Raw genomic sequence first — 14,030 nt, 5'->3', positions numbered from 1 at the left:
GGAACTATCTGAAGTTAGAGAAGTCAATGTTCGTACCGCTGGGGTGTAAACTACCCAAGCGAAATATGAGGTGCTGTTCCTCCAATTTGCGCTGGGCCTCACTCTGACAATGGAGGAGGCCCAGGACAGAAAGGTCAGATTGGGAGTGGGAGGGGAGTTGAAGTGCTGAGCCACTGGGAGATCAGGTAGGTTAAGACGGACTGAGCATTGTGTGTGCACGTCTACTCCATAACACTGTAGATGAGCCTCTCCCAAAGCTAGCCCCTGATCTTAACCCTCACTTACTTATTTACTTAGAGAGGGGGGGGGATGTTGTTGGAACAAGCTGCCAGAGAAGGTAGTTGAGGCAGGGACTTAAAAGACTTAACAGCATTTAAAAGATATTTTGACAAGTACAAAATAGAAACAAAGAGCTGCAGATGCTAGTTTCCACCAGAGCAAGACACAAAGTGCTGGAGTAACATAGCGGGACAGGCAGCATCTCTAGAGAAAAAAGATGGGTGACGTTTCGGGTCAAGACCCTTCTTCAGAATCTGGTCCAGTCTGAAGAAGGACACCTATCCATGTTCTCCACAGATGCTGCCTGACCCACTGAGTTACTCCAGCACTCTGTGAAACGTCACCTATCCATGTTCTCCACAGATGCTGCCTGACCCGCTGAGTTACTCCAGCACTCTGTGAAACGTCACCTATCCATGTTCTCCACAGATGCTGCCTGACCCGCTGAGTTAGTCCAGCACTCTGTGAAACGTCACCTATCCATGTTCTCCACAGATGCTGCCTGACCCGCTGAGTTAGTCCAGCACTCTGTGAAACGTCACCTATCCATGTTCTCCACAGATGCTGCCTGACCTGTTGAGTTACTCCACCAGGAATAGATCAGGTAGATGTGCCAAGTCTATTGTCCATCGTTGGACAGGTACACTGACAGGTAAGGTTCAGGGGGAGATGGGCCAAATTAGATGGGGCATGTTGGTCGGCGTGGACCAGTTGGGCCGAAGGGCCTGTTTTCGTGCTGTGTAATTCTGTCGATCTTCTTGCATAGAGCCACACAGCACAGAAACAGACTTCGGCCCAACTTGGCCTTGCTGCCCAAGATGTCTATCCAAGCTACTGACATTTGCCTGCGTTTGTCCCACAACTCCTCTATTTATATACCTGCCGAAAAGTATTTTAAACATTGTAAATGTACTCGATACTGGATGGATAGGAAAGGTTCTTCAGAGCAAGATGGGACATATGCAGGCAAGTGGGACTAGCTTTAATGGGGCATCTTGGATGAGATTTCACGCTGTGTGACTCTATAACTTAACCGAGCCGGTTGGGGAAAGGGGCATGTGGTCATTCTTTGTGCATTTATCATTCTCTCACTCCCCCAGCGTATAAAATGCAAGGGTTTTAACGTGTCGTTGAGGTCACAAGCAAATGGCAATCACCGCCAACACTAAAAAACACTGCAGATACTGGAAATTCTGATTAAATTCATTGATGTCCATTGTAAACAGTTTCTCTCACTGCAGGGGCTGTCTGATCTGCTGACAATGCCCAGCCTTTCTTGCCTTAACGCCAGTCTCAGCAGTTTCCAACAGGAGAGAGAAATATGTAACAAACAAAAAAAATAACCGATATAAATTGGCAGAAAGAAATATGGCTGATAAACAACAGCGATATCTGGAGTAAGGAGGGACTGCAGACGCTGGCTTAAACCGAAGATAGACACGGAATGCTGGAGTAACTCAGCGGGACAGGCAGCATCTCTGGAGAGAAGGAATGGGTGGTGTCTGAAGAAGGGTCTCGACCTGAAACGTCACCCATTCCTTCTCTCCGGAGATGCTGCCTGTCCCGCTGAGTTACTCCAGCATTTTGTGCCCATCAGCGCTACCTGGAGTGTTTACTTAATACACTTCATCTCAGTTGGATCGGAATATCAGTCTGGTTCAGAACGAGAGGGATGTCCGACTCTCCTGTCCGAGGATGCTTCTCTGTCGCCATGTCTCAACGGAGCGGGAATCAATCCTGCTTTTGCCAATGTTTAATCCGTGGGCCAGAATCCAGGAAATACCCGTGGCGTTTGGCGACATGGAGTTTTATACCCCATTATCGAGTCTCTTGCTGGAGAGGGCAGGGGGCGTTTCCCCCACTGGTGGTTTGGTGAAGTGGGTTCATGCTCATCGAGTCCACGTTCAGAACTTGCCCAGCTTGAGTCTGTCGATGTGGTAGCAGATCTTCAAGGCTGGTCCCAGCTTGAGTCCCATGTACTTCATCATCATGTCACTCCGTAGCAACAACAAGGCCTTGCCATCGATCTCCTGCCGACAACAACATTGAACAGTGCATTAGATCGAGAGGTCAGGAGCAGAATTAGGCCATTCGGCCCGTCAAGTCTACTCTGCCATCCAATCATGGCTGATCTATCTCTCCCTCCTAACCCCATTCTCCTGCCTTCTCCCCACAACCCCTGACACCCGCACTAATCAAGAATCTATCTATCTCTGCCTTAAATATATCCACTGACTTGGCCTCCACAGCCGTCTGTGGCAAAGAATCCCACAGATTCACCACCCTCTGACTAAAGAAATTCCTCCTCATCTCCTTCCTGAAGGAACATCCTTTAATTGGTTGCTGTTGTCTAAATTAATTAAATTATTGCATCGTATGGGAGGCGCATTCCCAATCTCGTTGTACCCCTGGGTACAATGACAATAAAGATATATTGTATTGTATTGTATTGTATTCTGAGGCTGTGCCCTCTGGTCCTAGACTCTCCCACATCCACTCTTTCCAGGTTATCTCTCCTGTGTAGGAAGGAATTGCAGATGCTAGTTTACTGGTAGAGCATGGAAACAGGCCCTTCAGCCCACCGAGTCTGTGCCGACCAGCAATCACCTGTATTGATTGATTTATGAACCCAGAGACCTGGGTTTGATCCTGACTATGGGTGCTGTCTGTATGGAGTTTGCACGTTCTTCCTGTAACCGTGTGGGTTTTCTCCGGATGCTCCGGATTCCTCACTCTATCCTGCACACCAGGGACAAGTGACGGAAACCAATTAACGTACAAACCTGTACGTCTTTGGACTGTGGGAGGAAACCGGAGCGCCCGGAGAGTGCAAACAGGGAGAACGTGCAAACTCCGTACAGACAGCACCCGTAGTCGGGATCGAACTGGGGTCTTTTTCACCCAGAGAGTTGTGAATTTGTGGGATTCTCTGCCACAGAAGGCAGTGGAGGCCAAATCACTGGATGAATTTAAAAGAGAGTTAGATAGAGTTCTAGGGGCTAGCGGAATCAAGGGATATGGGGAGAAGGCAGGCACGGGTTACTGATTGTGGATGATCAGCCATGATCACAATGAATGGCGTTGCTGGCTCGAAGGGCCAAATGGCCTCCTCCTGCACCTATTTTCCGTGTTTTTCTATGTTTCTGGCGCTGTGAGGCAGCAACTCTATCGCTGCGCCACTCCCCACATACACGGTCTACACTGAAGATACATCGGTCAGGTCAGGCAGCATCTCTGGAGAGAAGGGATGACAAGACGGGGGGGGGGGGAACAGGAGGTAGGGAAAGGCCAGAACAAATCAGGGCTGGCAACGGATGACCAAGGAAGGGTGGAGCCCACAATGGTCTATTGTTGGTGGGGGCAACAATGCAGAATTCATGAAGCTGGTAATCAAGAAGATCACAAGGGCGGCATGGCACGGTGGTGCAGCGGTAGAGTTGCTGCCTCACAGCGCCAGAGACACGGGTTCCATCCTGACTACGGGCGCTGTGTGTATGTTGTTTGTACGTTCTCCCCGTGACCTGTGTGGGTTTTCTCCGGGGGCTCTGGTTTCCTCCCACACTCGAAAGACGTGCAAGTTTGTAGGTTAATTGGCTTCTGTAAATTGTTCCTAGTGTGTGTAGGATAGAACTCGTGTCCGGGTGATCGCTGGTCGGCACGGACTCGTTGGGCTGAAGGGCCAGTTTCTTTCCACGGGATATCTCTAAGCAAGGAAGTGGTAAAAGATGCAGGACTTTATGTAACTACACAAATGCACGTTTAAATCTCTGGCCAACGTTCAAATCCCACAAATCATTTGTAATACTGCTCAATGTCGTTGGGACTGGAGAATTAATTTTGCTTGCCTTTGATGTGCCCTCTGCCTTGTCGTGGCTTGAGGTAGAGCAGACTGCATTTGTACAGAAATGTCACGCACTGCACTAAACTTGCCCCCCAACAATCCCACTTTGAACATGATAAAAGACAAACTGTTTTTCATGTGCCCGATATGATTAATGCAAGAGGCACCAAATGGCATTAACAATGGAACTGCATACATTACCAACCTTAAGAGACTTTCTGTGAGAAATGTGTAGGAAAATAATGTGCAGATGCCGGTTTAAATCGAAGGTGAACACAAAATGCTGGAGTAACTCAGCGGGTCGGGCAGCATCTCAGGAGAGAAGGAACGGGTGACGTTTCAGGTGGAGACCCTTCTTCAGACTGAAGGAACGTCAGCCATTCCTTCTCTCCCGAGATGCTGCCTGACCCGCTGAGTTACTCCAGCATTTTGCGTCCACCTTCGATTTAAACCGGCATCTGCAGATTATTTTCCTACACATTTCTCACAGAAAGTCTCTTAAGGTTGGTAATCTATGCAGTTCCATTGTTAATGCCTCTTGCATTAATCATATCGCTGAGTTACTCCAGCATTTTGTGTCTGTCTTTCTGTGAGAAAGTTGCTTTTCAATTTTTATTCACATTAATATTATTGACAACCGGTCTTTGTGTGGAGAACTTCCTGAGGGAGGGGGGGGAAGGGGGGAAGGATGTAGACACAAGGAACTGCAGGTGCTGGTTTAGAAGAAAAAAAAGACGCAGTGCAGGAGTAACTCAGCGGGTCAGACAGTATCTCCGGAGAACATAGGTAGATGACCATCCTTTTTCAGATTGTTGGGGGGGGGGGGGGGGGGGGGGGGTGGAGGGGGAAAGCTGGACAAAGTCTGGCAAGTAATAGGTTTTTAACGGGTGAGGTATTTTATTTTGATGGGCAGATGGCTGGACAAAGGCCAGAGATGTAAAGACAAAAGATGTGGGATAGGCATAGAAGAGGAACGAATTGTGAAGCCAGAGGGAGGAATATAGGTGGAAGTGGACAAATGCGTGGGAGTCTAGGTGGGACAGAGGGAGGGGAGGGAGGGAGGGAGGGTAGTTTGTAAGAAAATAACTGTAGATGCTGGTACAAATCGAAGGTATTTATTCACAAAATGCTGGAGTAACTCAGCAGGTCAGGCAGCATCTCAGGAGAGAAGCAATGGGTGATGTAACGTTACCCATTCCTTCTCTCCTGAGATGCTGCCTGACCTGCTGAGTTACTCCAGCATTTTGTGAATAAATACCTTCGAAGGGTAGTTTGTAGGTTAGTCACCCAAATTTGGAGAATTCAATACCTTTGTCCAAATGTTTTTTTAACAAGGCCAGGGGCTGCATCACAAGATCAAGATTACAAAACTGTTGAAATGCAGAGTCTCTTGCCCAGAGTAGGGGAGTCAAGCACCAGAGGACATAGGTTTAAGGTGAAGGGGAAAAGATTTCATACGATCCTGAGGGGTAACTTTTTTTACACAAAGGGTGGTGGGTGTATGGAACGAGCTGCCAGAGGAGGTAGTTGAGGCAGGGACTTTTCCAACGTTTAATAAACATTTGGACAGGTACAAGGATAGGACAGGTTTGGAGGGATATGGGTCAAACGCAGGCAGGTGGGACTAGTGTAGCTGGGGCAGGATGTGGGCAGCTTGGGCTGAAGGGCCTGTTTCCGTGCTGGGTGACTCTATGACTAGTGTAGCTGGGGCATGTTGGTCGGCGTGGGCAGGTTGGGCAATTTCCGTGCTGGGTGACTCAATGACTAGTGTGGCTGGGGCATGTTGGTCGGTGTGGGCAGGTTGGGCTGAAGGGCCTGTTTCCATGCTGGGTGACTCAATGACTAGTGTAGCTGGGGCAGGATGTGGGCAAGTTGGGCTGAAGGGCCTGTGTCCATGCTGGGTGACTCAATGACTAGTGTAGCTGGGGCAGGATGTGGGCAGCTTGGGCTGAAGGGCCTGTGTCCATGCTGGGTGACTCTATGACTAGTGTAGCTGGGTCATGTTGGACGGCGTGGGCAGGTTGGGCTGAAGGGCCTGTGTCCATGCTGGGTGACTCTATGACTAGTGTAGCTGGGTCATGTTGGTCGGTGTGGGCAGGTTGGCCTGTTTCCGTGCTGGGTGACTCTATGACTAGTGTAGCTGGGTCATGTTGGACGGCGTGGGCAGGTTGGGCTGAAGGGCCTGTTTCCGTGCTGGGTGCCTCTATGATCTGCGGACGTACGTGTTTCCGGAAGAGGTCTGCATGGGGGCCCAGAGAGAGAGGGTCGGCATCACGAACAAACTGCATGACGTCCTCCACCGCCCAGCTGGACGGGTCCCTGCTGACCATCCGAGGAGTGTCCCGGGCCCCGCTGAACCTCTCCGAACCTGGGAGGAAAGAAAATAAACGCCACGAATTACATCTCGGCAGACTGCAGACGCCGGCATCTCGAGCAAAACAGAAAGCGCTGGAGGAACTGGGTCAGGCACGGTGGCGCAGCGGTAGAGTTGCCGCCTTATAGCGAATGCAGCGCCGGAGACTCAGGTTCGATCCTGACTACGGGCGCCGTCTGTACGGAGTTTGTACGTTCTCCCCGTGACCTGCGTGGGTTTTCTCCGGGTGCTCCGGTTTCCTCCCACTCTCCAAAGACGTACAAGTTTGGCTTTGGTAAAAATAAAAATGTAATTGTCCCTAGTGGGTGTAGGATGGTGCTAGTGTATGGGGATCGCTGGTCGGCGTGGACTCGGTAGGCCGAAGGGCCTGCTACCCCATTGCGGACATTGGACTTTGTCTGTGGAATTGATGCGCTACAATGCTGACAACTACATTCTGTGCAGGAAGGAACTGCAGATGCTGGTTTAAACCAAAGATAGACACAAAATGCTGGAGTAACTCAGCGGGACAGGCAGCATCTCTGGAGAGAAGGAATGGGTGACGTTTTGGGTCGAGACCCTTCTTCAGACTGAGTCTGGGGAAAGAGAAATTCTATTCTATTCTATATTCAAAACTGTATTCTGTACTCTGTATCTTCCCCTTTGCTGTTGACTCTGACTCGATAGTATTCTGCAGTTGTACAGGGCCCTAGTGAGACCACACCTGGAGTACTGTGCGCAGTTTTGGTCTCCAATTTTGAGGAAGGATATTCTTGCTATTGGGGGGCGTGCAGCGTAGGTTTACTAGGTTAATCCCCGGAATGGCAGGACTGTCATATGTTGAAAGACTGGAGCGACTAGGCTTGTATACACTGGAATTTAGAAGGATGAGAGGAGATCTTATCGAAACGTATAAGATTATTAAGGGGTTGGACACGTTAGAGGCAGGAAACATGTTCCCAATGTTGGGGGAGTCCAGAACAAGGGGCCACAGTTTAAGAATAAGGGGTAGGCCATTTAGAACGGAGATGAGGAAAAACTTTTTCAGTCAGAGAGTTGTGAATCTGTGGAATTCTCTGCCTCTGAAGGCAGTGGAGACCAATTCTCTGAATGCATTCAAGAGAGAGCTAGATAGAGCTCTTAAGGATAGTGGAGTGAGGGGGTATGGGGAGAAGGCAGGAACGGGGGTACTGATTGAGAATGATCAGCCATGATCACATTGAATGGCGGTGCTGGCTCGAAGGGCCGAATGGCCTCCTCCTGCACCTATTGTCTATTGTATTCATGGATGGTAATATCCAGTCTGAAGAAGGGTCTCGACCCGAAACGTCACCCATTCCTTCTCTCCAGAGATGCTGCCTGTCCCGCTGAGTTACTCCAGCTCTTTGGTGTAAAGCAGCATCTGCAGTTGCTTCCTGTAGGTGATGTTGACCGTCACAGCTGCACAGTTCTGAGCCTCGCTGTCTGCCAAACGTTGGTTTAAATCTCAAGACTATATTTGCCTGTTCTCCGTCCCTTACTAATGGTGCATTAAGTGGAACCAGCTCCACGTTGCATTTTACATCTGACAGCTTAATTGTGAAAGCCACTAAATTCACAGAGTGGTTTGTAGCATTACATGACAAGGACAAATGATCCCATACGGGTTTGTTTGAACTCTGATGAGTTGTACATTTTATAGACAATAGACAATAGGTGCAGGAGGAGGCCATTCGGCCCATCAAGCCAGCACCACCATTCAATGTGATCATGGCTGATCATTCTCAATCAGTACCCCATTCCTGCCTTCTCCCCACACCCCCCGACTCCGCTACCCTTAAGAGCTCCATCCAGCTCTCTCTTGAATGCATTCAGAGATTGGCCTCCACTGCCACATTGTAGTCTGTCTCCGGTAATATCTGATCAGTGTGGCTGGGGCGCGCAAGGCCAAGCCTGAGGCTTGTGGTGTGGAGCGTGCGGGGTGAAGCGGTTTGTTGCGCGGTACCTCCGGAGCTGAGGCGGCGGAGGGTGGAGGCCCCGGTGTGTGTCAGGCCCATCAGGTGCGGCAGGGAACGGTACGACCGGAACTCCTTGGAGTTGCGGCCCATGGGGCTGGAGGGCGTTACGGAGTTGAGGGCGGAATCCATGGGATCCAGGCGGTGATCTGTGGGCGCTGGGTGACCGTCCTCCAGGATAAACGTCTCCCCTGCGGGCAAAAACCATCCAGCATTGGCTCAGGTCAGAGATACAGCCCACCGAGTCCGCGCCGACCAGCGATCCCCGCACACCAGCGATCCCCGCACACCAGCGATCCCCGCACACCAGCGATCCCCGCACACCAGCGATCCCCGCACACCAGCGATCCCCGCACTATAGATCCCCGCACACCAGCGATCCCCGCACACCAGCGATCCCCGCACACCAGCGATCCCCGCACTATAGATCCCCGCACACCAGCGATCCCCGCACACTAGCGATCCCCGCACACCAGCGATCCCCGCACACCAGCGATCCCCGCACACCAGCGATCCCCGCACTATAGATCCCCGCACACCAGCGATCACCGCACACCAACGATCCCTGCACACTAACACTATCCAACACACCAGGGACAATTGACATTTTTTTATCAAAGCCAATTAACCTACAAACCTGCACGTCTTTGGAGTGTGGGAGGAAACTGTAGATCTCGGAGAAAACCCACGCAGGTCACGGGGAGAACGTACAAACTCCGTAACCAAAGCTTTTCACTGTACCTCGGTACACGTGACAATAAACTGAACTGCAGCTCCTCACAGTTGCAGCAAGCTTACCTTCACAAGGATGCCGGTCGGTTTTGGAGAGTTTGGGTGATACAGGCGTGCGATAGGGCAGGGCGTCTGGTGTGAACCGTTTAATCCTTCTTTCCTGGCCCTGAACACCTCTCCCGGCCCATTCATATTTAGCTGGGGAAAGATGAACAGCTTTAGTTTTAGTTTTAGAGATACAGCGCGGAAACAGGCCCTTCGGCCCACCGAGTCCGTGCCAACCAGCGATCCCCACACACTTATACTATCAAAACACTAACACACTCGGGACGATTTATATTTACACCAAGCCAATTAACCTACATACCTGTACGCCTTGGGAGTGTGGGAGGAAAATGAAGATCTCGGAGAAAACGCACGTGGTCACGGGGAGAACGGACAAACAGACAGTCGGGATCGAACCCAGGTCTCTGGTGCTGTGAGCACTGTAAAGCAGCAACTCTACCTCTGTGCCACTGTGCCGCCCAGCTGTTTATTGAAACGATGCAAAGTTTCCTTTCCCTTGCTCTCTCTGGGTTTCCTGGTTACACACCTTCCATCAACAGCGCCGAAGTAGAGATGGTCGAAAGCTTTAAGTTTCGATGAGTATAGATCACCAGTGACTTGTCCTGGACCACCCATAGCAAAGGAAGCACACCAACATCTCCACTTCCTTAGAAGGCTGAGGAAGTTTGACATGTCTCCAACAACTCTCACCAACTTCTACAGACGCGCCGGAACGGAGAAAGCGTTTTATCAGGACGCATCACAGCTCAGTTTGGGAACAGCTACATCCAAGACCGCTAGAAATCGCAGAGAGTTGTGGACACAGCCCAGACCATCACACAAACCAACCTCCCTTCCACCGACTCCATCTACACCTCACGCTGCCTCGGCAAGGCCAGCAGCCCAGACCATCACACAAACCAACCTCCCTTCCACCGACTCCATCTACACCTCACGCTGCCTCGGCAAGGCCAGCAGCATCATCAAGGACCAGTCTCACCCCGGCCACTCCCTCTTCTCCCCTCTCCCATCGGGCAAGATGTACAGAAGTGTGAAAACGCACACCTCCAGATTCAGGGACAGTTTCTTCCCGGCTGTTATCAGGCAACTGAACCGTCCTACCACAACCAGAGAGCGGTCCTGAACTACTATCTACCTCATTGGTGACCCTCGGACTATCCTTGATCGGACGTTACTTGCTTTACCTTGCACTAAACGTTATTCCCTTATCCTGTATCTGTCCACTGTGGACGGCTCGATTGTAATCATGTATTGTCTTTCCGCTGACCGGTTAGCACGCAACACAAGCTTTTCACTGTACCTCGGTACACGTGACAATAAACTGAACTGAACCAATGTTCGGCAGATAGAAATTAAGTCTGTCCTCATCTCCAGAGATGATCTGGGATCATTGTAAAACTTTGTGTTAAGTCTGGCTGTGTATAACCGGTCACCAAAGTCATCGCACACGAGCCTGCATGACACAGTAAGGACACAGAGGGCTGGAGCAACAGTGGGCTTTGTTTAGTTCATTGTCACGTGTACCGAGGTACAGTGAAAGGCTTTAGTTGTGTGTTAACCAGTCAGCAGAAAGACAATACATGATTACAATCAAGTCGAAGGTAGACACAAAATGCTGGAGTAACTCAGCGAGACAGGCAGCATCTCTGGAGAGAAGGAATGGGTGACGTTTCGGGTAGAGACCCTTCTTCAGACTGATGTCAGAGGAGGGGGTGGGACACCTCTCTCCGGAGATGCTGCCTGACCCGCTGAGTTACTCCAGCATTTTGTGTCTACCTTCGATTCAAACCAGCATCTGCAGGTTTTTTCCCATTACTATCAAGTCAATGGATTTCCAATGAGGTAGATATTAGTTCAGCACTGCTCTCTGGTTGTGGTGGGATGGTTCAGTTGCCTGATAACGGCCGGGAAGAAACTGTCCCTGAATCTGGAGGTGTGCGTTTTCACACTTCTATCCCCAAGCAGTTTGGGATACAGACAGCAGACACTGGGCAGTCAGTCTTAGTTTAGTTTAGTTTAGAGATACAGTGTAGAAACAGGCCCTTCGGCCCACCGAGTCCGCGCCGACCAGCGATCCCCGCGCATTAACACGATCCCACACACTAATCCTGAACTACTATCTACCTCAACAGGCCCTTCGGCCCACCGTGCCCAGGCCGACCAGCGATCCTACACACACTAATCCTGAACTGCTATCTGCCTCAACAGGCCCTTCGGCCCACCGAGCCCATGCCAGCTCGCTGTTACCTGGCAGCAGGCGGTCGTTCTCGTAGTCGCAGGGGCTGTGGTTGGCTGGGTTGCACTGGCTGAACGGCTGGTTGCCAAAGAGGTTGTCACACCGCAGACTGTGGCACAGCTTCTCCAGGAACCGCAGGGCGTACACCACGCTGTTGACGGGCGGCAGGTTCAGCGTGTGCTGCTCGTGGTCAAATGTAGCTGGGGGAACAGCGCAAGGAGAAGGAATTAAATCCCAAGGCTGAACTACAGCCAAAACAGGACACGATAGCGCGACATTTGTAGGCCCCACCTTACTCACCGTCGTCCCTTTGGTGCTAATGGAACAAGTTTCATTGAAATCGGTGTTATGTTTTTAAAGTTATTCACATTTTAAAGTTTAAATCCATCTCCTAAGGAGGGAGGGAGGAAGGGAGGACAGGGGAGTTGAGGGGGATGGAGTGGGAGGGGGGGAGGGGAGCGAGGAGGGAGGGAGGTGGGAGGGAGCAGGGAGGTGAGGGGGATGGAGTGGGAGGGGGGGAGGGGAGCGAGGAGGGAGGGAGGTGGGAGGGAGGTGAGGGGGAGGAGGGAGGGAAGGGGGGAGAGGGGGAGGGGGAGAGGGGAAGGGTGGAGAGGGAAAGGGGAGAGGGGGGGAGGAGAGGAGGGTGGGAGGGAGTGGGAAGGGGGGGAGGAGAGGGGGGGAGGGAGGGAGGAGAGGGGGAGGGGAGAGGGAGGGAGGGAAGAGAGGGGGATGGGGAGGGGGGAGGGAAGGGGGGAGAGTGAAGGGGAGGAGAGGGGGGGAAAGGGGGAGGAGGAGGGAGGAAGAGGGGGAAGGGAGAAGGGGGGAAGGGGAAGGAGGGGGGGAAGAGGGGAGGGGAAGGGGAGGGGGAGGAGGGGGGGAGAGAGGGAGGAGTTCGGAGGAGGGAGGGGGAGGAGAGGGGGGAGGGAGGGAGGAGAGGGTGGGGGTGAGGGGGAGGGGAGGGGGAGGGAATGGGGAGGGAAGGGGGAGGGGGAAGGAGGGGGTGCTGCACCAATGCAGGAGAGGTTTGGGCCCAACAGGTCCACTTGGTCTAGATCATTCTGGACTTGAGGAGTTGGTTTCTCACCGGAGATCACCTCCCCACCGTGGCCCTGCTTGAGGAAGGAGAAGACCACCTTCTGATTGTGCGCGCAGTCGATGCAGGCTTGTGCGGCCTGCTGTAGGACCACCGAGGCCCGTGCTGGCCCAAAGTGGTCGGGTAGCTGCTGCACCTTCTTGCGGTCGAGGTGTGGCCCGGGGTTCCCGTTCTTGTTCAAGTAAACGCAGACTGAGTGAGGACACAAGAGCAGAGAGAGAACGGCCGTGACCATCGCTCCAGAGTAACGCCCGCCCTGAACAACAATCACAAGGTCATGGCAGCACAACCAGGCCATTCGGCCCATCGAGTCTACTCGACAATTCAATCACAGCTGACCCATCTCTCCCTCCTAACCCAACCCAGGTTTGTGCACACTGGAATTTAGAAGGATGAGAGGGGATCTTATCGAAACGGATAAGATTATTAAGGGGTTGGACACGTTAGAGGCAGGAAACAATGTTCCCAATGTTGGGGGAGTCCAGAACAAGGGGCCACAGTTTAAGAATAAGGGGTAGGCCATTTAGAACGGAGATGAGGAAAAACCTTTTCAGTCAGAGAGTTGTAAATCTGTGGAATTCACTGCCTCAGAAGGCAGTGGAGGCCAATTCTCTGAATGCATTCAAGAGAGAGCTAGATAGAGCTCTTAATGATAGCGGAGTCAGGGGGTATGGGGAGAAGGCAGGAACGGGGTACTGATTGAGAATGATCAGCCATGATCACATTGAATGGCGTTGCTGGCTCGAAGGGCCGAATGGCCTCCTCCTGCACCTATCAGTCTGAAGAAGGGTCTCGACCCGAAACGTCGCCCATTCCTTCTCTCCCGAGATGCTGCCTGACCTGCTGAGTTACTCCAGCATTTTGTGAATAAATACCTTCGATTTGTACCAGCATCTGCAGTTATTTTCTTACACTATATATATATATATATATATCCTCCTGCACCTATTGTCTATTAATTAAATTCCTCCTCCTCTCCTTTCTAAATTTAACTCAGATTTCACCGCACCATAATCGGTACATGTGACAATTAAACTGGATCTTGAATCCTGAATCTAAAGGTATTTCCTTTAATTCTGAAGGCTGCGCCCTCTAGTCCTAGACTCTCCCACTGGTGGAAACATCCTCTCCACATCCACTCTCTCCAGGCCTTTCACTGTTCAGTAAGTTGCAATGCCCCCCCCCCCCCCCCCCCCCAGAAACAGACATGTTTCTCCCCAGCACAGAGGCTGCCCGGCCCACCGAGCGAGCCCCCCGTGGCCTTCATGGGGCGGTCACTTTGTGCACTGACCGACCGGTCCAACTGTCCTGCAGATTTGGGTGATCAGCCATTGCCATATAGAATGGTTTGAAGGGCCGAATGGCCTCCTCCTGCACCTATTGTCTATGTTTCTCTGCCTGCCTCGTTGTCACCTTCCCCGAGCTAACAATCATCT

General features: G+C 51.6%; 1 protein-coding gene across 1 annotated transcript in view; it reads right to left on the bottom strand.

The window, feature by feature from the left end:
* Positions 1 to 621: 621 nt before the first annotated feature.
* Positions 622 to 14,030, bottom strand: part of LOC144606718 (polycomb protein SCMH1-like) — a 78,920-nt gene continuing 65,511 nt past the window's right edge. Inside the window, exons 9-14 of the mRNA XM_078423033.1 lie at positions 12,586 to 12,786; positions 11,513 to 11,701; positions 9,266 to 9,397; positions 8,458 to 8,658; positions 6,343 to 6,488; positions 622 to 2,309 (exon numbers count right to left, since the gene is read on the bottom strand). Coding sequence (XP_078279159.1) covers positions 2,184 to 2,309; positions 6,343 to 6,488; positions 8,458 to 8,658; positions 9,266 to 9,397; positions 11,513 to 11,701; positions 12,586 to 12,786 — 995 coding nt within the window. The 3' untranslated portion in view covers positions 622 to 2,183. The remainder of the gene's footprint in view (positions 2,310 to 6,342; positions 6,489 to 8,457; positions 8,659 to 9,265; positions 9,398 to 11,512; positions 11,702 to 12,585; positions 12,787 to 14,030) is intronic.

The sequence above is a fragment of the Rhinoraja longicauda genome, chromosome 27, assembly GCF_053455715.1.
Source record: "Rhinoraja longicauda isolate Sanriku21f chromosome 27, sRhiLon1.1, whole genome shotgun sequence".
In the NCBI taxonomy this organism is placed as follows: domain Eukaryota; kingdom Metazoa; phylum Chordata; class Chondrichthyes; order Rajiformes; family Arhynchobatidae; genus Rhinoraja; species Rhinoraja longicauda.
This window is presented reverse-complemented; position numbering and strand designations above follow the sequence as displayed.